This window comes from Vicugna pacos, chromosome 12 (genome assembly GCF_048564905.1).
Source record: "Vicugna pacos chromosome 12, VicPac4, whole genome shotgun sequence".
NCBI classification, from domain to species: domain Eukaryota; kingdom Metazoa; phylum Chordata; class Mammalia; order Artiodactyla; family Camelidae; genus Vicugna; species Vicugna pacos.
In genome coordinates this window covers 11523569-11549819 of record NC_132998.1, presented here as the reverse complement: position 1 = coordinate 11549819, position 26251 = coordinate 11523569, and the positions used below count along the sequence as shown (strand labels likewise).

Here is a 26251-nt window from a genome sequence, read left to right as displayed (position 1 = left end):
ACCTAACTGTGCTCACAGGAAGTTCCTGGTGGCAGAGATAACCCAGGGACAAGACATCATAGGAAGTGGGTTTTGTGGTAAGAGTCTGCCAAGCACTGAGCTGTGAACAGCAGGGGAGCCCAAGCTCTGCAGAGTCCTTCTCCCACGCCTTCCCTCCGTCTCAGGCAGCTAGGCTGGACCTGGGAATTCTGAGCATGGGCCTCAGGCCCTTCAATGGGGTTGAGACAACTCCCCTAAGTAATGCCCTTCCCTGGACCCACTGGACATACACCCCAGAGCTGAGCAGAGCAGAGCTGAGTGTAGAAACCCAGACCCTCTTATGTCCCCCAGTTGAGAGCCCCCTAATTTAGGTTCAATACCCACCAACCCAGCCAGCCCAGCTTCATTCCTCATGGCTAGAGTCTCCGAGACTCCTATGACCTCCAACATACATGCCTTATTTAGTCCCATGGTTTGAAATACCATCTGTATACAGCTGCTCCTGGTCCTTTTTTTCCTGGGCCTGCCACCTTTTCTTGGATGCCTGACAAAACCACAAACCTAACATGCCCAAAATGGAACTTGAGATTTCTTCCCAACCTGACCTCCCCCTCCAAACTCCGCCATATCAGTACACAGTACCAGCATCCTTCCAGCTGCTCTAACCTAGGAGTCATGCTGGATTCTCCCCCTTCCCCCCAACTCCACAATCGGCCCTTCAGCAAGTACTGCCAGTTCTCTCTCTCCATCCGCAATGTTTCATCTGGTCTCCTGACCTCTACTCTACACCCCTCTTCCCAATCTATCCCTGACGTAGCCGCCACAGTGAGCAACAGAGAGGTCTCTCGTAAAATTATAAATCAGATCATGTCACTACAGTGGTTTAAAACTGCATTTAGAAAAATCCAAACAGTGTGATGTCTCCTTAAAAGATTAAACATAGAATTATCATACAATCCAGCAATTCCACTTCTGGGTATATTCCCCCAAAAACTGAAAGCAGGGACTCAAACAAATATTTGTATACCCATGTTGACAGCAGCATTATTCACAATAGCCAAAAATGTGGAAACCATCTAAATGTCCATGAGTGGATGAATGGATAAAGAAATGTGGTACATACAAATAATGATACAGGCAGCCTTAAAAAGGAAGGACATTCTGATACATGTTACAACATGGATGAACCTTGAACATATATTATGTCAAGTGAAATACGCCAGTCAGTCACGAAAAGACAAATACTAGATGATTCCACTTACATGAGCTTCTTAGAGCAGTCTAATTCATAGAGACAGAAAGCAGAGTGGGGTTGACAGGGGCTGGGGGGCTGGGGAAGGGGGAGTTATTGTTTAATGGGCACAGAGTTTCATCTTCGGGAAGATGGAAGAGTTCTGGATGGATGGTGGTGATGGTTTCACAACAATGAGAAAGTATTTAATGCCACTGAACGGCACACTTAAAAATGGTTAAGATGGTAAATTTTATGTATATTTTACCACACACACACACACCTGAAAAATCCAAATACTGACTATTGCTTACAAAGCTCTTGTGACTCAGTACTGGTCCCCTTTGTAAATTCACTGTGTATCAGTGCTGTTTCTGCTTCCTTGCTCACTTTTCTTCAGCCATCCTGGGTTTATTTCTGCCCCATTAACATGCTAAGCCTCAGGGCCTTTGCACTGGCTATTCCCTTTGTGGGGAACACTCAGAGCAGCCTTTCCTGGCTACTCTGACGAAAAGAGCTGCTTAATTGCTCACTGGCCCATCACCTGCACTCTTATTTTTTTCTCTAATTTTATTTCTTCATAGAACTTATTATTACCTAAAATTATTTATTTTCTGTCTTTCTCATTAGAAAAGTAAACTAAAAAGACAGATACCTTGCTCAGCTGTTCCCCACTATACCCCTGGGGCTTGGCAGAGGATCTGGCGCTCAGGAGGTAACTGATAAGTAGTTATTAAGCACAGCAGTGAACTCCTGCCTTTATTTAATCTTCTTTCAGGGACTCTCTCCCTGCCTCTTCTTTGGCTTCTGAAAAATCTAGAAAAGAAAAACAACAGAAAACCTTTCTCGCAGAGAGGATTTCCTCTCTAACTTTTCCTATTTTGTTTTTATTCTACTTTCAGGACCATCTATAGTCTATCCAGCCTCGAACTGAACTGCAGTGGGGAAACTTCCCTTGATTAATCCCTTTGGAAGGAGAAAAGGAGAAATGAATGAGTGGAACACCCTTTGGGTGTATTCGACCATCCTCCTGCCCAGATAGAACATTTAGACATTTACACATTTCACTGTCACCCTCTCCATTTCCAGGTGTGAGGAGTAAGCTGGTAGATGAAACTGACATGTGGGACCAGTAGAATTTCTGTATGGGGAAGATGGAAATGGAAACTTTCCCAGAAAACCCAGGACATAAGAGTTACTAGAGACACATCTTCCCATGTTATAAAATGAGGGCAGAGGTAAGACAGCAGTGAGAAAGCACTTAACCTGTTGGAATAGACACGGGAATTTGTAATGCAACTAAAATCCCTGAGTTGCATGGCTGGTGCCTCTTAGGGGTTGAGGAGGCCATGAGAGGAACTGCCACTCACTTCAGTTCTGACCAGCGAGGGGAGATGGCCGTGGGAGAGATCGTGGGCCAATTCAAGTGCTCCCAAGTGTCTCCTCCCCTGCGTTTCCTGACTGCAGGGCGGCCCTTCTCTCCTCTCCTTTCCCTGCGGATCCCTCTGCCTTCCCTTCCTACAGCCCCTCGCCCAGGCCAACCCCACCTCCTCGCTCCTCTCTCCTAGAGGAACTCGCTCACTGAGGACTCTGTTCACGTCTCAGCTCTCTGGGCCCTTGATCCTTGGGACCATCTGGCAAATTCCCACAGGAGGGAGGCCTAGGTTCTCCTCTGTAGCCTCCTCCAGGGGCAGGGCAGGGCGTTGGACAGGGGGCTGCCCTGTTTGGGGCACAGTAGACCGACTGGCTTGGGGGGCCAGTTTTTAGAAGCTTGTGGAATGTGCAGACCAAGAATGGACCTGGACTGCTGACCTGGCCACACAGGAAGTCCATCTGTGCCTGGAGACTGACTGTGAGGTGGGTGGGGCGGAAAAAGTTCCCAGCCTGGTGCCTGGCCTCTCTCTGATAGTGAAGGCCTCTCCTTCAGTATCAAATGCCCACACACTCGTGGTCACAGTGTGCTGCCGGGCACCCGGATAGGAGGACAGTGAGCGTGGAAATTGAATCTCAGCAGAGACACGGCCTGTGTTGGGGTGTGTGTGTAATGAGAGCCAGTTAATCTGATCAAACGGTCAAATGTGTGGGAAATTTAATCCTGCTGTGGCCTGCAGAGATTTCTGACCATGGGTCTGAGGGTAATTTTTCTTTCTCTGCTGAACTGAACATGGCTGAGAGTATTTCTAGAGTCCAAAAGCCCTCAAGGTAGGGTGGTTTATCCTGAAGTCCACAAATTCCCTGGAATTACAGGCAAAAATGTGGTTGTGCACACACTGTCGTGGCAATGGCGCACTATTCTAGGGAGAGGGGCATAGCTTTTTTTTAATTGGAGTATAGTTGATTTACAGTGTTGTGTTAGTTTCTGATGTACAGCATAGTGATACAGTTATACACATGTATATTACTTTTCATATTCCTTTTCATTATAGATTATTATAAGATATTGAATATAAAACAATAGGATCTTTATCTGTTTTATATACAGTAGTTTGTATCTGCTAATTCCAAACTCCAAATTTATCCCTCCCCCTTACATTCCCCTTTGGGAATCATAAGTTTGTTTCCTATGTCTGTGAGTTTGTGTCTGTTTTGTAAATAAGTTTATTTGTGTCATTTTTTAGATTCCACATATAAATGATAATGTATGATATTTGTCTTTCTCTGTCTGACTTACTTCACTTAGTATGATCATCTCTAGGTTTATCCATGTTGCTGCAAATGGCATTATTTCATTCTTTTTTATGGCTGAGTAGTATTTCATTGTAAATATACACCACATCTTTATCCAGTCATCTGTCGATGGACATGTAGGTTGCTTCCATATTTTGGCTATTGTAAATAGGGCTGCTATGAAGATTGGGGTGCATGTATCTTTTCGAATTAGAGTTTTCTCTGAAGATATGCCTAGGAGTGGAATCACTGGATCATATGGTAAGTCTATTTTTAGTTTTTAAGGAATCTCCATACTGTTTTCCATAATGGCTGCCCCAAATTACAATCCTACCAACAACGTTGGTGGGTTCTCTTTCCTCCAGAGAGGGGCATAGCTTTTGACAGATTGTCAAAGAAGGCCAGGACCTAGAAAAATAAGAATGAGCAGTTTAGGTTTCTCAGGCAGGTGACTCTGAGATGCTGGAGTTGGCTCTAAGAGAGAGGACAGGGCCACAAGGGAGAGGCCACCAGAAGGAATGGGAACACGTCTGGTGGCCAGTGAGGGGCAGGCCCTTTGGAAGGGCTATTGCCAAGCCCACCCTACTAGGCTCAGGCCACTCTGCCCTTTTGAAGCTGCCCATGCCAGTCTGGCACTATGTCACTTGGCTGGCCTAGTCGGAGGAGTTGCCCAATTGGACAGTGTGCCTTAGAGACTTACACAATTCTGAGTGACAAGTGGAAACAGTTTAGAACTTCCAGCATATGTAATTCAAGGGAGGAAGCTTTGGAGGGATGGGCAGTGGAAGGCTGTGGGGAGAAGGGTCATGGGAGAGCCCAGTTTAAGAGGAAAGGCAGCTGCTACACTGGCTCCCATTCCCAACAACTGTTCCCTTGCTGCAAAGACTCCTTGGAGGTCACTCCCAAGCCCCTCCCCTCTCTGCCAAACTCTCTGCCTCTCCCTTTCCAGAAGCTTCATTTCTCTGTTCCTGGTCCACCAGACCCTGTCACGGCATCGCTGATACTTGTCTGCCTTTGCTTTGTAAGTGCTGCTCAGTGTCTGTTCTCCCTGGGGAAACGAGATCTCCCCAAAGAAGTGGACTCAGCAGCGCCCAGACTCCTCCTGGCACTGCCCTCCCGGCCCTAGTCCTCTTCCCCAGAAGGTGGGAGGGGACGGGGAGGCAGGGGGCACAGCTCCACTGGAGCAGCCCCGCAGTTCCTGCCCTCGACATGGCAGCATGGGCACAGGAAGGCGACCTGGGGGAGCCCCAGATCCCATGTGCCATCTGGGAGGAGGGCTCAGCTCCTGGAGGACCCCAGTCTACCAATGCGTGGGTCTCGCAGTCCCTCTCCAAGTCTGGCCCCTGCATCCCTCTCTCAAGTGATTATAAGAACTTCCCCTCCGGACTCGGGCTCCTCTTCCTGGCAATTACCCTCCCCAGAGTTGCCATCCTACTGAGACAAGTCACTCTCCAGCTTAAGCACCCTCAATGACTCCTCATTTTTTGCCTAAATACATTCAGCACGACGTGGATTTCAATTCAACATCTTTTCAGTGTCATTTCCACAGCGCAAACATGCCTGTGTCCCTAAGGCTCTGCTGCTGCTTTTCTCTCTTCTGGGAACGCCCTTCAACACCTCTTCTCTCCCGCAGGCTTTAAAGCGCAGCTCTAATCGGGCCCCCACTGTGGGCCGCCCCAGCCGTGCCACAAGGAAGTGACACCTCCCACAGCGCACTGTTCCCGTACAAAGACGCAAGTGAAGCTAATGCTTATGGAGCTCTCACTCGAGGCTAAGTACTCTGCAGCACGTGAATGATCTCATTTACAGCCTCTCTCTGATCCCTCACCCACCATGTGAGGGAGTCAACTGTTTTCATTTTTAGAAGAGGAGACCGAGGTTCAGAGAGGCTAAATGTCTTGCCCTATGTCACCGAGGTAGGAAGAGGCAGAGTTGGGATTTGAATCTCTGGAGGTCAGACTCTCACATCCAACGCTTTCCATCCATTGGGGTGTGTCATAGGCCACAGCCCCGTGGCTGGTGTTGTAAGGGGTCATCTGACCCCGAGGACTGTTAGCCTGCTCAGGGCAAGATCTGTCTCATCTGTCATTTGTCGTGCTATCCCCTCTATCTAAGTCAGCGCCAGGCACAGAGTACTCAGTAGACGTTCGTGGAATTGCTTTGAGTGGTGGAAGTTTGGCGAACAGCCTCACTTGTCTATGACTGACTATAGTGAAAAAAGCTTCTCAGTTGGAATCTTCAAGAGAAGAATGGAAACAGAGGGAAGGCCCCACCCTCTGCCCTGACCGCTCCTGGCATTTCTGACTTGGGGTTGGACTTGGCAGCTCTAAGAGAGTCCTTGAAGCTGGAACCGCTAAGCTTTTGGAGCTCGTGGGGTGACATGGAATGAAGTTCAGGCTGCAGGAATGTGGTCTACCTGCCCTTGTCCCCCACCTGCCTTCCTCCTGTTCCTGGCCTTGACGATGAGCTGTGATGCTGGACAGCAGGCCGTGAGGTGGTGCCTGCTCCCTCGAGAGAAACTGCCCTCTTTCCCAGAGTACCAGGGGAGACCCCACGCCCCTCCTCAGGCACCCCCAGCCTCACCGTCTGTGCTGGCATCATCCACCAGTATGATCTCCTTCAGCAGGATGGCAGGGGTGGTGTGCAGGACGCTGTACACCGTTCGCAGCAGCGTGGACCAGGCCTCGTTGTGGAACACAATGATGACGCTGGTGGTGGGCAGTGGGGGGCAGCGCCGGAACTTCTGGTCAACACACCTGCAAGGATAAAAGTGTGGACACAGCTCTTCAGATCGCTGGGAGACAGGTGTAGGGATGGCTATGTCCATAGGCTTCCATAACCACCTCTGCTCCTTGGGACCTCTAGCCTGCATTCCTCGCTGGAACTGGGAATAGCTGCCCCCTGTTTCCAGCTTACCCTCTATTTGCCACCTCCTCTGAGCCTCTGCGCAGGTCCTAACCAACCCACTCCCGAACCCGTCTCCCCTGAGATGGCTTGGAGAACCCACTGGGATGCTGAGGGCGCCCCCCCTTGCTTCTCCCATCTGCTCTAGGAGTTCCCAAGGCCAACCCTCTCTTCCTCAGTAAAATGTGTGCCACATAAAGTGTAATCCAATCCTGAGGTCCCGGAGGGGAAGTTAACAAAAGTCCAATGTGACATGAGAAAAGTGACTACAGGTTCCATACTCAGTGAGAGGAAAAGGCTTTCCTCTTCACATCTTACAGTTGTTCTCTCATCCATTTCCTTGTGAGTTCCCCAAAATCTGATTCTACTGTCACCAACGAGCTCCTGTGACCTTTTCTCTACCCTCATCCACTCCGTCGCACGTGGCCACACTGCCGTCCTCTTTGACACGCCATCTTGGATGGGGTGGGAATGTGTGGATCTTGGATCTCAAGGAATCCTATGGCCTCACACGCCTTTCTTTACCCCTCTGCCAGTCAGAGAGGTTTCTCATGGACTGTCCAGAGGAGGCTCCCCAACTTCATCCACTGGCTGCCCTCGTGCCCTTCCCTGCCGAGGGTTCTGATAACTTGGAGTGGCTGCACGTCCTCAGACTCTAATCCTTGGTCCGAGTCTGAGGAACCCCAAGTTCACAGCCCTAAAGAATCTTGAATTTGAGCTCGGGGGCTGCCAAGAGAGGAGTCTAAAAAGGGTATAACCCTTGGGAACGACAAAGTCTGAACGAGAAAGACACAAAATCTTCGACTTGAGAACATGAACACAGCCATGGCCGCATTAGAGTGAAGTGGCTATAGTCCAAAGACCTAAGTGCTGAGGATTGAAAGTATAAACAGCTTCAAGTAAAGGCTGGAATGAATTCATGGCCCCGTGAGCCTTCACCGAAAGAAACCAGGAGGGGTGGGGATAGTCCTGACCATGGGGGCCGCTATCAGGAAACACCCCTTTCCCAACAGCTCCGCAGCAGGGTCCACGGTCCCCAGGGCAGCCTCAGATGAGGGCAAGGCCACCGAACCTGCAGGTCGGAGTCAGTCCCTCCCAGTCACCCTTAGGCCAGGTCTGGTCCCCGCCCTGAGTTCCTTTTTCTGTATCCTGTCCCCTTCCTAATTGTGCTTCACTCTCACAGGTCTCCCTGGGCTTATGGCCTGGCCATAATACTCTTGAACCCCAGTGCCTGGGACAAGGGCAACTGATCAGGAAAAGAAGTGAGGGCTTAGTGGAAATCTCTGCCCATACTCTAAAATCCCCGTCAGCTCTTGACGTGGCACTCGGCCCGTGGCCATGGCCACACCAGCCACACCTTTGGCAGAGCCCTGACCTCACCCCAGAACTTGCTACTTACTCAGGGGGTCGGGTATCCGGCCCCAAGGCCCTCTGCAGGGAGATGCGGTCACTGGCAAAGGCATTGAAGCAGTGCTTCTTATAGCCCTTTTCCTTTTCCTGGGTTTCCAGGAGTGTCCAGTCTTTCTTCTGAAATGCTTTCCCGTCTGCCCCAGGGCTGTTGGGATCCTGTGGCGGCCGTTCCCAGAAGGGCTTCAGCTCAGCTGGGGCATAGAACCCGGGGAGGCAGGACTGGTTTGTGGAGACCAGCATCTGCTGGGCCTCTGGAGCCCTGATCTGGAGTTTGGGCATCGAATCCCTTAGGTTGTTCACAGCGCCCAGCATCAGGTCCAGGACGTGATCCTTCTGGCTCACCAAGGACTTCAGCCATGGTTTCTCTGTGGCCTGCTCGCTGCTGCTGACATCCCTCTGCAGGATGAGGAGGAAGAGCATGAAGACGCTGCCCACCAAGGCCAGGCGCACGGCCAGGTGGCGTCTGCGGAGGAGCCTCATCCTCTGGAAACAGCAGGGACCCTGGCTGGGTCAGCTCCGAATGCTGAGCCCGGCCCCGGAAATAGCTCGATGTGTCATGGTGGCCACACCCTGGGGCCTCAGCCTGAGAAGGGAGGAGATGGGAGAGAAAAATGAGCCAAGATAGGGGTGAGAAGGGAGTCAGGGGGCTTGGGGTTCGAGTCCAGGCTCTGGTGCTGAATGGCGATGTCACCTTAGCTCAGTCACTTCACTCCTGCACCTGAATTTCCTCCGTCTAGAAAGTGAGGAAGCGGGGCTAGGCATCTCTTTACTGCCTGAAGATTCTGATATTCATGGATCTAGACTAACTGGAACACTAAAACTCTACGAGAAGAAGTTCGATCAACTTAACCACTTTTTCTAGAGAATGTGGCATTCTCTCGAAAAATTTAAAATGTACACATCCTATGACCTCTCAAGTCCACTCCCGGGTTTTCTATCCCAGATAAATCCCGGCACACATATGCCAGGAGGCACGTACAAGAGCGTTTCTAGCAGCACTAACCCGAAAAGGCAAACATTAGAAGCAACCCAAATGTCCACCAGCAGCAGAATGAATAAATAGTGTGAACTAGCCACAGCACGGAGGACTGCCCAGAGTGGCACGGAATGAGCCCCTTCTCCAGGTGACAACACAGGTGTGAGGCTGAGTGAAAAAAGCAAGTTGCAGAAAGATACATCCAGTATGATTTCACTTACAGAAAATTTAAAACCATATAAACTAAAAAATATATTGTTTATGAATACAAAAATGAATTTGCGGCAGAGCTCCATAGAAAGAAAACTAAACAATGAGGAGGGGTGGGTACAGTTCAAATGGTAGAGAGCATGCATAGCATGCATGAGGTTCTGGGTTCAATCCCAAGTACCTCCTCCAAATGCAAACAAGTAAATAAACCTGATTACCCCCCCATAAAGTACCCCCTGCAAAAAGCAAAATGTGTGCTTTAAATAAACAAAACAAAACAAAAAACAATGAAACCAAAGTTTCTGAAGAGGGAGGAGAGGTATGGGAGAGGCACAGAGGGGACTTCGAAGTGAGATGTGTTTTTCTTAAAGTGGATGGTGGCTGCTGGTGGTACTGTTATTCTTTATACCCTACGCATTTTTTATAAATGTTCTCCTGTACCTACTAATATTTAATTTAAAAATCTTAAAAAAATCTACAATCATAATGACAGCACCTTCCAGGCAGGACTGCACTTGAGTGTTGTCCCCCAGCCTCTACCCCCACATACGTGGCCCCACAGCTCTGAGGAAGGGTGTTTGCAAAACTTTCTGTGGCAGGTTCTATAAAATTAAGGCCCACAGGGTAAGCACTAGATGTTGGTGGCAACAGGCCTGGGCCCAAATCCTGGATCTGCCGCTTCTAATAATAATAGCACCTACCTCCTAGGGTTGTTTGCTGTAAGGATTAAGTTCAATGAAATAATTCACGGAAAAAGCTTAGCAGTCTCTGCACGCAGTATGTGCTCAGAAAGTGTGAGTTCTTATTCTTAGCAGCTGTGTAACCCTTGGTCAAATGACAATCTCTCTAAACCTCAACTTCCTTATCTATAAGGTGGGGCTAAATAATTCCTAACCCACAGGGTTGCGGTGATGATTAAGTCAGAAATAATGCATGTGAGATACTCGGCAGCGTTTCTGACACATACCAAGCCCACAGCAAATAGTATCAATTATTTCTACTATTATCATTAATGAATCCCTGCTCAGCTTCCCAGCAAGTATCCTTAAGCATCTGATCCTTGGCCATCATTACCCCGTCTTACTTAAAAGTAATTCCAGTTGAGTTATTTCGTGCCGTTTTTAAACATAGAAGCTCCTGCCTATGGAGAAGCCTGGTGTCCGGAGTCAGCTGGATCTGGAGAACATGTGTCTGTCACGGTGTCAAGGGCGAGCAGGGGTCACTTTGGGCTGGGGGAGGCAGGTGGTTTTCTTTTATAACATCAGATTCAGCAGGAGCATCAAAAATCAAATCAAAGGAAATCTCTTTGGGCGTCTATTTTATATCAGGTCATGTCTGGGAGATGAGAGAGGAGATCTGTTCCTTCTGCCATATTAACAGACTCCCTGCTATACGCCAGGTGCTCTGCCAGGTGGAGGAGACAGAGAGATGAGCAAGCCCAGCCATCAAGGAGAAGACAGTCAACTGAGGGGGTCAGATTTTAAATGGAGATCACCCAGTGAGAAGACAGCATGCAGGAGGCACCCTTGGGGGCTGAGCGAGAGGGATGCGGTCAACTCAGCAAGTGGGTGAGGGGGTGTTTGTGAAGAGGTCCCTCGGGGGAGAAGTGTGGGCTGAGCACTAGCCCACGAGTAAGAGTTGGCCAGTTGGATGAGCACATTTCGGTAAGAGGGAACAGCACATACAAAGCCCTAGAGGCAGGAGACAGCCTGGCCAATCAGAGAACCGCAAGTCATTGGGTTTGGTGGGAGTGCAAAGTCTGATGGCAGTAGCAGAGGATGGGCCTGGAGAGGCAGCTGAAACCACGCCACCATGGCAAGGAGTTTGTCCTTGATCTGAGGTATGGGGAGCAATAAGGATTAGGGGGGAGCCTGGCATTACCAGAAGAGCAGTATGACAGCCGGTGGAGGGTGTCCAGGAGATGAACCTGCCTGGCAGCTGGATACCCAGTTACAAGGAGTTTGGGGGTCTGACCCAAGAGACTAGCAGTGCTGATGAGGAGGGAGGATGTGATGCTAGGAAAACTCCCTTGGGTGATGGATGGGATAATTCACCCCAGCTGGGACACAGAGGGACACAGAGAGGTATGAGACACCCCTTACCCCACGGGGTTTTAAAGTCTAGTTGGAGAACAAGATCTGATAGCACTGGGTCCAGGCAGCACCTGTCCAGGGAGAGAACAGGAGCAGAAAAAAGAGCACTCACTGGATACCCTTCTGCACTTTGAACCCCGACTATATTAAACCCCGCCTATTCAAAAATCAATAAAATTAGAACTACGTAGTAACACAGACATGTTGAAAAAGGTAGAGGTCCCTATGGGCTGGAAGAAAGTTTCAAGGAGGAAATGGGGATTCAGTGTCATTTCCTGCCCCAGGGGTTAAGATGTGCTGGGCCAGCACAAAGGGCTCTGTTTGACCTTGACACCTCATCAGTTCTGTAATTGCCCCAGCCACGCACAGACACAGGGCCCCAGAACCGGAAGTGTTTCCCATGGCAGTGTCGAACCATCCTGCAGGCTTCATTGTCCCTGATGCTTTGTCTACCTTCCCACTCCGGCAAGAAAGAGGGAGCACAGTTAGAAACATACAGGTATGCCTTGGAGATATCGTGGATTTGGATCCAGACCACCTCAATAAAACGAATATCGTAATAAAGCAAGTCATGAAAAATGTTGGGTTCCCAGTGCATATAAAAGTTATGTTTACTTTGTAAGCCTCTGCAAATGTGGACAATGACAATAGGGAAAAGAAGAGCACATAAATTTTAAAGTGGAAATAACAAAACACCATTCTAGTAAGGAATAGAATAATTAAAAATCATTGTCATTAGAAGGCAGCCATACAGAAATTAAATTGCTCAGACTTAAATATGAGAAAAAAGTTATCTTTATGTTATACTGTAGTCTATTAAGTGTGCAACAACATTATGTCAAAAAAAAAACCCAATGTACATATCTTAATTAAGAAATAACACCGTTGGGAAAATGGTGCCAATAGACTTGCTTTGCTTTACATAGGGTTGCCACAAATCTTCAAATTATAAGAAACGCAGTATCTGTGAAGCGAAATAAGGTGAAGCACAATAAAACGAGTAAAGCTTAGTTACAAGCTGCTACCAAGTGCTTAAAACTCACCTCCTCCAGGAAGGCCTCCCTGATAAACTCACTCAGAATCACCCAGGTCACTCCAACGCCCTCATCTTGGTATTGCCTCGTGGCCCCTGGCAGTCTGGTTTGCCTTTGTTCCTTTTTCCCTCCTAGGGAGAGACTTAAGGTTAAATTGAGCCCTTCCCAGCCATCTGCTCTCTCATACAACCTGGCTGTAAAGGCTTTCTCCCTGGAGCCTACAGTTCCTCAAGGTACTAACCACATCCTGCAATGAAACAGGATACCTGTGATTAGCCGTGGCAATAACGGATTCGGTCTCTGGTTTGTTTGCTCAGCAAGTGGGCCATAGGAAAGTTTCCTTAGAAGAGGAACATAATCTGACTGAAGCCAGAGACTTTGTGTTTAAGGATTCCTGCTCTTTGTGTACGAGAGGATTTCCAGAAGAGTGGCTAGCAAGGTAGAGGAGGTCACCAGCCTCGGTGAAGAAAGAGCCCCTATTGTACATAGCCCTTTGTCAAGTGCAAGGCTTCACAGGATCCTCCCCGCAGTGTCTCGTGCAACTCCCTCACTTTCCTGCTGGCCACCGGGTCCACCGGCAAGTATGCCCCCATCTTCACCCACTGATTCCCTTCCTGCTGCTTCGGAGTGTTCATTCCCAACTCTTTTCTCCAGCCACCCGTGGGATTGCAACACATCAGATGATCTTGGTTGTAGTACTGAGATGATGCCAGAAATCCTCCAGGAAGATTTCCTAGACTGAACAGTTTGGACCTGCTTTCCTGGCCTCACCAGTCAGAACACAAGTTTACCTTCTCCCACTGGTATAAGGGAACTGAGGCTTCACTCAGTGCCATGTCTATCAAACCGTTGGCTGCAACTCATTATAGGATTGTGAAATAAATTTAAAGTGTTGCAAATCAGCAGGAAAAAAAATTCTTTAAAAGATCAGACTGGAATAGAACAAAAAAGAAAACACTAAAGTGCATCACATGTAATATAGGTATGAATGGTTTTGTTAAAATTTCATTTCAGTTATTATATATACATATATAGAGTGCACCGGAAGTCCTAGTGCAGTTTTAAGCTTTAATAACTCCAGAAGCATACATGCTGCAGACTTACAAAGAACATCAAGGAAAGTTTTATTTAAATTTCTTTCACCTTATTTTTATGAAGTTTGAATACTAAATTTTTATTTTAATGTTTGCCTCTGTCTACTGAAGATGAGAAACATTTCTTGATGTAAAATGAAAATGAAAAATTTGTTATTCAAAATTCACAAAGGTAAAAGAAATTTAAATTATAACATTTCCAAATGATTTTTTTTGTTTAGTTTGTAGAATTCATATGTCTTCTGCGATTAAAACGTAAAACTTCCCTGACTTTTAGGCTACCCTGTCCCCTGTGAGTACAAAGTTTTCTTGTAAAATGTCTTTCTTACTTTGGTCCAGCCAAAAAGCTGGTGATGGAGTCCAATCCCTCCCTTTTACATCCTAGCCTCCTCCAAGAAGCCTTCCTAGATCTCTAGCAGAATTCCTCTCTCCTCTGTCTCACCCCTTAGCAAACCATTTATACTTCTACTTTGGCCTCATCATAGCCTGTCTCATGTCAGAGGAGTCTGTCCTCTCTCACACTTTCGTGCCAATTCCTGGACCAGAGAAGACAGGTTGTTTTCGCCTTTTTATTGCTTGCAAAGTCTAGCACAAGTTTTGCATGTAGCAGGTATTCCATAAACTCTTGTTAAATGAGTTGAGGCCAGAGGGGTAAGCATGACCCATTTAGAGCCACAAGGGTGAGCACTGGCTTTACTAAATGATGTGAATGCGCTTACTCCAACAAGCATGTGAGTTACATGATATTCTGTTGTTACACACTAGTCTGCCACTTAGACTAGGTCTGTCTGTGAGTCCATTACTCTCATCTGACAGTGAGGCCACACTGGTTAGGTGAGTTCTCTAGTGTCACACAGCTCATGACTCCAAGAAGCAGATGCCCATCTCCCAACTCCGAGGTCACTGCTCTGTTCCCACACTCTTACCTCCCCCTTGAGGGCACCTGGGGAGTTTGGGGACCAGGTTTGGCTCCCTGGAACCTGGGGCAGGACTGTGTTCCTGAGAGTCCCAACTCCACTCACAGACCCCTCCCTCCACGTCCCCTCCCTCTCCCTGCCTTGCTTGCCGTCCTCCAACTCCCACCCAGGACTACAAATGCTTTAAAAGTGCTGTAATTGGAAGTCTCAGGCAAAGTTTCAGGTTTTGTGAAAGCCAGGGTCAGTCACCCAGAACACACCCTTGCTGGCCAGGTGGCCTCTTTGTAACAAAGTTTCTGTTTATCAGTGGAGCTGCTCACCTCCTGGAGACCGCGTTGGAGACGTGGCAGTCAGGAAGTTAGCAGTCACCACCAACAGGGATGTTTGCTCAAGTTAGTCAGACTACCGCTCAATTAAAGGTTTCTTCGAAAAGTGATGACTATGGCCACTCTCACTCAGGGCGCAGGTGTAGGGAGGAGCTAGACATCAAGTTGGGGAGGGGACAGGTCAATTTCAAGTTACTGGTTGTGGGAGGGAGCCAAGAGGCTGTTTTGGACAAATGATTCTCTTTTTCTTCCCCCGCAAGCACGTTCTCACCATCAAACACAGCACTCATTTCACTTCCTCTGTTCTCATGCTGTGAACAAAGTAGCGATTATCTCCTCTAAACCCCTCCTCCCACCTCTGACCTTTTTGATTACAGAAGGCCGGGAGGTTTTCACTTTTCCCCATAATTACACCTTCAAGACACTTCGGCTTTCCCCCAAGACTAAAGCTGCAGTCCGGGGCTTATTTTCTCAGAAAGACGCACTGAAAGCTCTTTCAGTAGCTAGTCTATCAACTTTTCTCCCCAGCAGATCTAGGTTCCTGTTTTGTTTGCATAATATTTTAAACTTTAGTTACCCAAATACACATTTTCAACTGAAAAACCCAACCTAACTTTGCTCTGTATACCTAGAATGTGCTTGGCATATGGTAGGCGCTCAGTAAATATTTGTTGACTTATTCTAGGTTTGTAAAAGTCACTGAAAATCAAAATATGTGATGAAGCAGGATTTTATTTTCCCTACTGGAGGAACTTTAGGCCCTGCTAAGTGGAGCAAGGACATGCAACTGTTCTCAAATTGAGCCTTGAGACTCCTTGGAATCTAGGGATGAAGGAGGAACCCAGGTGGGCACAAGCTGGGATTCCCTAATCACCTAGGAATACCGGTGACAATCAGGCTGGGTTTGAGAGAAAGCAAAAAAAGGGTCTTGAATTGAGTCTTATCATCCATCAGCTTGAAGACAGAGGGAAAGGAACGGGGGATTTAAAAGGAGGGGTACTCCTGAAGCCTTGCGATGGTCTCTAGATTGGGGGGTAAGTGATGGGAGAGGACAGAACTGAAGTTTTCCCTTCTCTCCTTACTGCACAGTGTGCTCCTGGCTGTAGGATTGCTGGTATTCAATGTGAACTCAGGGTCTGTATGCTGCCCACTTAAGCTAGCCAGCCTTCCCAACATCCCCATTGCTGCCAGCAGCATCGAAATCCTCGAAACAATCCCTGCCCTTGCTCCATTCCCACGCATGGAGCTTTTAAACCGTTCTCAATGCCAGGGTCGCTCCAGGCCCACTCCCAAGCCCTGCTGATTCATTCTCTGCTTCCTGGATCCTCCTCTTCCTCCCCACTCTCAAAACTGTCATCTGAGACTGTGCTCTTATCGCCCAAGATCTGGAGGATCAGCAGAAGCTGCCTGCCAGCCTCCTTTGCCCCAGGCCTCTCTCTCCTTTTCACAATCAGAACAGCCATATTCCCTTTCCTTTAGCACCATTTGGTTGTTGCAGAAATGGCCTGGGCAGCCTGCTTCCTGTTTGCTGCTCACCCTTACTGGTGATCTTTTCCTCTTCAAAGCATTTCCCTTATATTCTTGCTAGGCAAGTCATGTTCCTTTTCTCTTTCAAATTCTTACCCGGAAGTCCCCTCCTCCAAGAAGCCTTCTTAGACTAAAGCGCATCTTGCTGCCCTCAGTATCCAGGTGTATAAGTTGTAAGTTTCGCTACCCAATGTTTCCCCTGTGGGGCTGCCCCACGAGAAGTCACAGGGGAAGGAGAACCAACAGGTCTAGACATTAGGCCACTAGGTTCTGTTTTCTTTCTCTTTCCCATCCTTAAATCCTGGTCCCCAATCTTCTGCCTCTAGAATGTTTTCCCGGACCAATCCACCTAGCCCTCCAACCCCCACGGCATCCCTGAATTCTGAGGCATTTGGTTATGCTATTCCACTGCCCCTGTCTGTCTGTTCTTTGTTCTCTGTTTCAGAGCTGAGGGTGAGGATTGGGTTTCCTCCTTTCTTCAAATCTCTACCTAGGCCTCAGGACCAGGTTACACAGGGGACAGGAGAATAACCTGACCTCCCAAGGCTGTCAGGTGCCACAAAAGAGTCTCCTAACAGTCCTTTTTCTCCCCAGACTGAGCCCATCCTTGTTCGCTGGGCAAGCCTTTTTACACAAGCACAATTACAGCATTGAGCGCGACACAGAGACAGGCACTGCCCTGCACTTGACCTCTCATTTACTCAAACCCTCACTCTCATTCCCATCAAATGAGGATAGACCTTGGGGGTTTTCGCAGAGAGAGGCAGAGGGCTGTCTGATGAGCCAAGTCCACCCAAGTTTTGGGCAGAGTCACTGGGCCACGCTGGTGCACAGACACTCGCTTTGGTCCTCAGCTTCACTTCCAGAGACAACACCATCACCACTTTTAATATTACTACTTACCATATCAAGTCAAGAAACAGTTACCTATTCCATTTTACATATAAGGAAGCTGAAGCACAGGGAGGTTAAGTAACCTGATCAAGGTCACACAGCTAGGAAGTGGCAGAGGCAGAATTTGCTCTCAGGCCCATGTCTGTCTAAAGCCCACTGTCTTAACCACAATACCACACTGCCTTGCATTTGGCTGGTGCTTGGAGCTTTGCCAAAGCATTTTCATATACACCTTCCCAAGTGCTCCCCACCCAGGGAGTGTTTATGTGATCTGGCCAAGGTTAGACAGCTAAATTAGTGACAGAGCTGAGGCAGCTGCCTGCCTCCATTACACCCACCGCCCCAGCCCTAGGGTTAGCCAGCTGTCCCTCTATTCCTGATTTCTGTCCTAGGCAATGACTACATGGGCTAAGCCCACGGTTATTTCTCCTGTTCAGGTTTCTCCCAACTGAACTTGGGCTAAGATGTTTCTGATCTCAGATGGCATCTGACATGCATCAGGGCTTCCCCTATTCAGGACTGAGTTCTATGCTGCTGCGGGCAGGAGTCAGCTGTCCTGCTAACCGTGGGCAGCAGTTAACAAGGGTGAGGCCGTCTCGGGCAGCCCAGTATCTTTCATGGTTTCACCAGCTCCAGACTACTTCTTCCCTTTGACAGCCCTACCCTGCTTACTGCCCTGATGCCCCTGAAATTATTTTCTCTTGTTACCTTTGGGTGCCTAAAGTGAACGGCATTGTTGGGGAACAAGAGCTAGAGAAGTACCTGCAATGACACTGGCTTCTGCTGGCTAATTTGAACCACAGTATATTTCAAACCCCTTACCTTAGCTTGTACTATTCATCACATGCATTTGCCTGTCTCATCCTTTTCACCCCTCCTGGGATGGGTAGGGACACAGTTAATCTGTTAGGAGAATAGGGTGTGGATGGTGCACATATGTCTCTGGCAAAATGAGCAAAAGCCCCAGGTTCATAGTGCGTCAGAGCTGTTAACCTCATCCATTGTCTGTAAATTGCGTTTGTGGGTTTGGCCGTGCACTGAGAGTGCAGCATTAGAACCCTCCTCCCTGAGAATGTCGCAACGGATTATTGGCTAATAGAGGGATCTGCTTCAAGCTTTGCTGGCAAATTGACCCCCACCCCATACATACAGGAGAGCCCTGTCTTACCCTCTGGAGAGGTCAGGGTCTGGGATGACTGGCTCTGGGGGTAAGTAACAAACTGTTTCTCCTTTCAGTTAGCCTGGGGTTTGGAACAAGTGACAGGAAATCAGGAAGTTGATGACAGTCACAGTCATGAACAACCATCAAACTCCCTCCCCACAACACTGGGTACACAGCTCCCACCCCCAAAAGGCCCAAGCCTCTAGGAGGACCCTTCTCCACCAGGGAGGCTTCTAGCCACCTGCCCCTTCTCCTCAGGAGCAACGGGGCACTGGCAGAAGGGAACTTCTCTGAAAGATTTTCTGTAGGGAGGGTGGCCCGGCGGGGGGCGATGGGGCACAGAAGGGATGCTGGGGCAGGGCTGGGTGAAGGGCTGAGGCTGCAGAGCCCAAGAGGGAGTGCTGTGACTTGTTCTTCTTCCACTCCATCTCTCCAAGTCCCAGAGACCTGGGCTTTTCTTTCATCCTTTAAGTAAGGTGCAAAGGTGCAAGGGCTGGGGGGTGTCCCACCGAGGGAGGCGCTAGAGGCCACCGCGACAGACGGACCAGTCCGGTCCTGCCCCTTCATTTTACTGTGGAGGGTGGTGAGGAGAAGGAGGAAGAGAAGAAGGTCGGCGGAGGGGAGAGGTGGGGAGCCAGGACTTGGCAGAAGCGAGCTCGACTGATGGGAGGAAGTCCCAAGAAGCGGAAGAGCTTTGAGTTCCCAAGTCCGGGAGAGGGTGGCGGGGCCATGTGAGGGTCGCAGGCTGCTTCTGCCTCTTACCTGTCGCGTCCAGGCTGAGCCACAGCCGCGCCGCCTTGCAGCTCGACGGTTTCCCGACGGGATGTCCTGGAGGGCGGGGCCGGGGCGGGCCCTGCCCGGCCGCCGGGGCGCGTCCTACCCGCCCCTCCCGGCCCAGGTGCAGGGGGCCACCCAGCGCGCCCCCGAGGGCTGCTGCGCGCCGCGGGACGCCAGGCTGCTCCCGGGCCGCCCCCGGCCCCATGCACCCCACCCGCCGGCCGCTGCTGGGAGCCCGGCTGCTCCAGCTTCTCCAGATCTCAGCAAACTCCGGGGTGCAGCCTCCGCCGCCAGGCTCTCGGCGCCAATGAAGATTGGAGCGCCCTAGCCATCCCAAAGACAGGCGTGAGCCGAGGCGCCGGTGGTGGCGGCAGCCGCGTGTGCGGCGCGCGGGCTCAGTGGCTGAGCGGCCCGAGCGCCCGGAGCCCGGAGGCAGCGGCGCTGGAGCGAAGAAACGCCGCGGGGCTGTGAGGCGCCCCGGGGCTCCGTCCCAGGTTTGCTTCTTACCGGCGGGGTGGTCTAGGGCAAATGACTCCTCCCCTCCATCAACAAGAGCAGATATTAACTGTGTGCCACGAACAATGCTAAGGTCTTTATGTGCCAGGTCTCAGGGAAACCCCACCCCAGCAAATACCTACGATTATTATCTGGAATATACACGGGAGGCGGCTGATGACACAGCTGGAGAGTGCTGCTCAAAATGTGGTCCCCGGACCAGAAGAAGCATCAGCTGATACTTTCTTAGAAATGTGGATTCTTGGGTCCCACCCTAGACCTACATAGTTCGAAACTCTAGGAATGGGGTCCAGCAAGTTGTAGTTTTACAGGTGATTCCGTTGCATGTTCAACGTTGAGAACCATTGAACAAGTAGTGGCAGGGCTGGAATTAGAATCCAAGTAAGTTCAATTCCTAACCCCACGCTCTGAATCATCCCGCAGGAGCCTCAGGCTGCTCACCGGTTCACTCCAGCTCTAAGATTCTTTGGTAATCTTTGGGGTCCTTGTCTCAGTAATAGAGAAGCAGCCCGGACCACTCCCAAAAGCCAATTATTCGAAAATTTTCTGTGGCAGGAAGTTCGACCACTAATTATGTTTTTCTTCTGTTTGATATTTAAATGAGTATGTATTTCTAAATCCATAAGACCTGGGAGCAGGGCTGTGGGTGGGTAGATCTGAGCAAGAAGGTAATTGTGACATAAACAGGGAAGGGCCCGGGAAGCCACTAGGGATTAACAGTTGAATGGAGAGAAGTAATCTTGTTTTCTAACCTGAGACCCCACTGTAGGATTGAGCTATACAGAACGAGGCCAGAGCTTTTCCAGTAACGGACTCTGGAGAGAGGACAGCAGAGCATTGAGAAGATCTTGCCTGGATACACTAGATCAGGCAGCCGGTGAAGGATGGACATTCCCAAAGGAGTAGAAAAGGGAGGTGTCTCCTCACTCTTGGCATGCTCACCTATCTCCCTGAACACCAAGTAGCTGAGTAACCCTCTCCTACCCCCCAACTCCCTTCTTTTCACATTAGAGACTATGTGGGGTTTAAATTCCTAAAGAGAGACTTTCTACAGAGTTTGTCTTTTTTAAATTTTATTTTATTTTATTGAGTTATAGTCAGTTTACAATGTTGTGTCAATTTCCAGTGTACAGCACAATTTTTCAGTTATACATGAACATACATATATTCATTGTGGCATTCTTTTTCACTGTGAGCTACTACAAGATCTTGTATATATTTCCCTGCGCTATACAGTATAATCTTGTTTATCTATTCTATATATACCTGTCAGTATCTACAAATTTCGAACTCCCAGTCTGTCCCTTCCCATCCCCTCCCCCCTGGCAACCACAAGTTTGTATCCTATGTCTATGAGTCAGCTTCTGTTACAGAGTTTGTCTTGATCATCCATTTCGGTCCCTTTATAGACCCTCAGGGCTAATTCTAACTCCCACTGCACTAACTGCCACCATTGTCACTTGCCGAACAGCTGTCTTTCTCAGAATGAAGGCATTCTCTGTTGAAGACTGTGAGATGCTGCTCCTCATTTCTCTTTCTGGGGGCTCAACACTCCTGTGCAGGTCTGACCCTAGAGTCTTTGCTCCATCCTTCCTCTAACTTTGGTCTTGGGTTGTGTGATCCTGATCTGACCCTTGAGCCTTGGTCAGGGTCCAATCAGACCTGAGGGTAATGGGCTAGGCTGGACTCATAGCCTCAGTTCTTCTCCAGGACAGACCACCAACCCCATCGTGGGGTTCTTGAGAGAGCGATGCCCTAAGGAAGCAGTATCGGTCTGTGTTGTGTGTTCCATACTCCGGAAGCAAATTACTCATCCAGTTTTACTTTGGCTGACTCTGACTTTAAACGTGACTCTTAGTCCTCAGAACAATTAGCTGTCTAATTTGGAGGCACATGTATTCCACAGGATGTGTGACCCAACCCCTAATGTGTCATGCGCTGAGCTATTCTCTCCTCGCAGGAAGAACAGTTCCAGCTCCCTGCCCTCCCCTCCAAGAAGGTCTGGAGGTGAACCACACAGAATGGTGACTGCATGGCAGGCTACTGAAAAAATAGTTTTCTTTCATTGAAAACACCATAAAGGTGCCTGGTTAAAAAAAAATTCAAGTACTATAAAAAACTATACAGTGAAAGATACATTTCCTTTACTCCTCTCCAGAAATCATCTCTGCAGACTTATGACTGAAACTTCCCATCACTAAGTTCTTCTGCAGGACATGCCTGGATTCCTTGCTTCTCAGGAAGTCCTGTGAATTTCACTCCCCCCCCCCGAATCTTATTCTTATTTCTTGGCCATTTTAGATTGTTTTTGGGTGTTCTGAAGTTTTGTTTTTCATAGCCGTGTGCTTCAGGGGGTTCCCCGCTTAAGGCAGGAAGTGTGGTAGGGAGATCAGTTGAAGCAAGTGAGACCAGAACAGCTGTGTGTGGCTACTGACACCAGCCTTGGCCCTTATCTAGTCTCTTCCTCATGCACTCGGGTCCCAGGAGAGGGGACGCCCACCTCTGGGTGGGGTGGAATGAGGGGGACCTGCCCATCAGGAGGAGGTGCTGGCTCCACTTAGGAGGGAAAGTTTGCCAGAAAAGCTGCCATGAGCCTTCCAAGGGAGGGCAGGCCCGCCGCCCCCCCACCCCTCCCTCACTCTTTGTCGGTGGCTGATCAACAGAAGGAACGTAACACATCCCTTTATCTTCTTTCCGGCTCAGTTTCTTATCTGTGAGGACTAGTGATGCCTTAGGGTGGTTGTGCAGCTGGAGCAGATAACTGATGTGAAAATGTGATATTTCAGTTCTTCTATCACATCTGTTTATTTCTTTATTTCCTCTTCCTCTTTCTCATCTCATTCCGGTGCTCAGAAGAGAAACAATCAAAGCAAGAAATGATGTAGGAACCCAAACAGAGCTGTTCCAAGTTCTGCTGTAATCACTCATGCATTACAATTCACTCGCCTCTGTGTGCCTCAGTCTCCTCATCCATAACATGGTATAATATTATTTTTATGGTTGAGTTGTTAGATTAAGTAAGGAAAGTGTTTAACCCAGTGCCTGGTATACAATAAGCACTCAATAAATGTTAGGATGTTAGTCATCACTAGCTGTTTTCTTTTTTCCCTTTGTACCTTCAACAATACCACATTGGAGCCTGCCATGTGTGAGCCTCTGTGCCGTGTTGGGTAGGAGACAGAGACACAAAGCTAAACAAGCCACTTCTTTCTCCTTGGGACACCCTTAATCTAGGAAGGGAGGATGATAAATCCAGGAAGGGTAGGGTCTTGGGGTAGAGCCAGGATTCTAAAGCGAGGCAAGTGCATTGGGTGGAAAATTGATGGGGGCAAACAAAAAAACTCAGTAATCAAGTAGAATATAATGCAATATTTTTTCTTTTTTAAAATTGTATTTTTTTTGAGGAGGGGGTAAATAGGTTTATTTATTTATTTTAAATGGAGGTACTGGGCATTGAACCCAGGACCTCATGCATGCTAAGCACGTGTTCTACCACTGAACTATACCTCCCCACTTATAATGCAGTATTTAAAAACATCAAAATGTATGGGAAAAAACTATGATAAACAAAATATCAACAATTTAAAATAAAGAGTAGTGCTCTGCTGAGCCATATTGGAGCCTGAGGTAAAAGAAAATTTATGCCCCCCATATCCATGTTTTTCTGTATTTTTTAAATGGTAATTTTTTTCTAGTACATAAAAGCAGCTGAAAAAAATATTGAAAAAGTGAAAAGTAGGTATATTAAAACTCACAATATTATTTCGGGCTTAAATGTTTTCTTTATACCAAACAGAATTTGCTATGATTTTACTTCAGCTTAAGTTAATTAAAATGTATTTAAGATCATCACTTGGCCAAGAGAAATTGTCAAACATGGCAGGCTCTCAATGAAAATGACATAAATAAGCAAAGAACTGGATTTTGAAAGTATCGTTGACGTGTCTGCTTGCTTTCAAGCCAATTTCCTTTTTCCTCAGGCTCCAGCGTGGCCTGGCATGGCCCTGGATTGGGGTCTGGACAAAGAACCTGAAATGAACAGAAGGGGAAAAAGAGAAAAGGAGGACGGTTAGATGAGTCAGAGGGATGGGTGACATATATTTATTGTTTTTTTCTAATTGCCCAAATAGCCTGTGTTCAGAAAGCACAGAAAAATCACAAAGAAGAAAATGATCTTCTCCTAATTACAGCACCCACAGATAACCACTGTTACTATTTTGGTATAATATGTTCTATTTTTTTCTGTGCATATGTAATTTGTATGCACATACGTATTTTATCAACTCTAAGATGCAGATCTTTTTTCACTTTTTAGCATTTCTGAAATCGGGATGAATCTTAAATTGATTGTATCATAATTTGATTAGCAGTGTTATTTCACTTACTGGTAAATAAAATAATGTTTGTCTTACAATCTATGTTAGATGACTATATATAGTCATGAAATTATATACACATACAGATGAACTTATGTATGTAATTACTATATGTATATTACAGAACTGGGATCATATTGAATATACTGTTTTATGACCTGGTTTTTTCACTTATTGTATTATGAATATAGTATATTATGAATCAAGGTGAAGAAATAATCTCACACAAGATCGTAAATCACTGCATAGTGCTCTGTTATATAGATGAGGCTTTTTTTAAATTGACATTTAGGTTATTTGCTCTTTTGTTTTTCTGCTATAGGTAGCTGAGTGTCCCACTGCAGGTTAAATCTGTGTACATGTTTCTTTTGCTCTCTGTCCCTCCTCAAGTGAGAGAGGAGCTAGAAAGCCACTTTGGTTGGCGTTTGGAGGATACATCACTTTGGAGTCCTCTGAAGTAGCTCTTTCCCCCTGGAAGTAGTGGTGTGTGTGTGTGTGTGTGTGTGTGTGTGTGTGTGTGTGTGTGTGTGTGTGTGTGTGTGTGTGTAACTACCCTGGGAGGCACTTGGGGACCACTGAAGGTAGGCAGATAGCCTACAAGAAAGTGAGATGTTATCAGCCCTTTTGTGTTAGGAGGGTCTAAAAGTAGAAATGCTAACCCACCTGGAGGTGAATCAGGGAAGGGAAGATGGCCGGTGTGGCAGTCCAGGAAGCCCCGTGCAGCTAGGAGGTGGCTGAGATACTTAGTTTTATGCAACAACATGACTAGGCTATGGTGCCCATTGATTTGATCAAATACTAGTCTAAGATGTTGCTGTGAAGCTATTTGTGGATGTCACTAACATCTTTCTTAATGATGTTCATTTAAATGACTTTAATTGAAGCAGATGACCCTACATGACCCTACATGATGTGAGTGGGCTTCATCCAATCAGTTGAAGGCCTTTAGGACAAACCCGAGGTTTCCGCAGGATGAATCAGTTCTGCCCCAGGACTACAGCATAGAAACCCTGCCTGAGTTTCCAGCCTGCTGGCCTGCCCTACAGATTTTGGTCTTGCAGGCCCCAGAGTTATTGAGCTAGTTCTTTAAAATACATCTCACACATCACTACATATAAAATAGATAAACAACTTGGACCTACTGTACAGCACAGGGAACTATATTCAGTTTGTTGTGATGAGCTGTAATGGAAAAGAATCTGGAAGTAGATATATATGTATGTATATGTATAACTGAATCATTTTGCTGTACACCTGAAAATAACATTGTAAATCGACTACACTTCAGTAAAAAAATTAGAATGAAAAAAAACCCCTGCTTATAGCAAGTAAAAAAAAAAAATACATCTCCTTCTCTCTGTGTGTGTATCTTGTTCTGTTTCTCTAGAGAACCCTGACTAGTGTGGTGGCTGTGCATGAGATAAGACAGTGGACATGGGACAAGTGCTCACAGCAGAGACTCCACTAGAAAATACAGCTGATCACAAGTGTAGGCCCAGCTTGTCCAGGCCTCTGTCCTATTTGCTGCAGAAAATGCTGGCACCTTTATCCTTTGTGAGGCCTGGTACAACCCAGACAGCATCACAGGAAGCAGCACCCCTTCTCTGGGAAGGAGGAGGCATCTCCTTATTGCTGTCTGCTGGAGTGGGTGCCACGAGCATCCCATTTTCACAAGCGGCAGTTTATAAGCACAACAGGTCCCTGTGATCCCCCCGTCTGGGCACTTTGCCACAACTTTCTTCAAGTCATTATGTTGAAAAGTTTTATGGTGTTCTTCCCCTCCTCCCCTCCAATCTGCTCAGTTCTTGTTAAAATTATTACATGGTATTTTATATTTTCATTGCTGTTGTAAATATTATCTATTCCAGGAGACTCTTGGTCCCCTTTTCCTTTATATAACTGAAGCCTCCTTACATCATACAATGAGTAGTTTTTCCTCTCTTGGGAAACATGTGGGATTGGCACACCATGGCTAAGGACTCTTCTACTTAAATCACACATGATTTTCTTCTTAAAAGTACTCAAGATGCTCAGGATCTGTGTGTACCTTTTGCAAAAGAGGAATTTAATAATTGTTAAAGACAGAACATCTGAATGCTTGCAGGATTTTGCTTTGAGAACTCTTTCTGCCGCAAATTATGATACCTTATTGTTTAAC

General features: G+C 47.6%; 1 protein-coding gene across 6 annotated transcripts in view; it reads right to left on the bottom strand.

The window, feature by feature from the left end:
- GALNT6 (polypeptide N-acetylgalactosaminyltransferase 6) overlaps window positions 1-19920 on the bottom strand; it is a 33078-nt gene extending 13158 nt beyond the window's left edge. Inside the window, exons 1-4 of one of the 6 annotated variants that reach the window (XM_072972783.1) lie at window positions 19836-19920; window positions 12514-12635; window positions 8181-8774; window positions 6461-6633 (exon numbers count right to left, since the gene is read on the bottom strand). In XM_072972783.1, the coding sequence (XP_072828884.1) occupies window positions 6461-6633; window positions 8181-8671 (664 nt within the window). In that variant the 5' untranslated portion in view covers window positions 8672-8774; window positions 12514-12635; window positions 19836-19920. Of the gene's footprint in view, window positions 1-6460; window positions 6634-8180; window positions 8775-12513; window positions 12636-14835; window positions 14895-18084; window positions 18210-19186; window positions 19314-19835 lie in introns of those variants that run through there. The other 5 variants (XM_031682981.2, XM_072972784.1, XM_072972782.1 and 2 more) reach the window with 5 other exon arrangements.
- Window positions 19921-26251: the final 6331 nt, after the last annotated feature.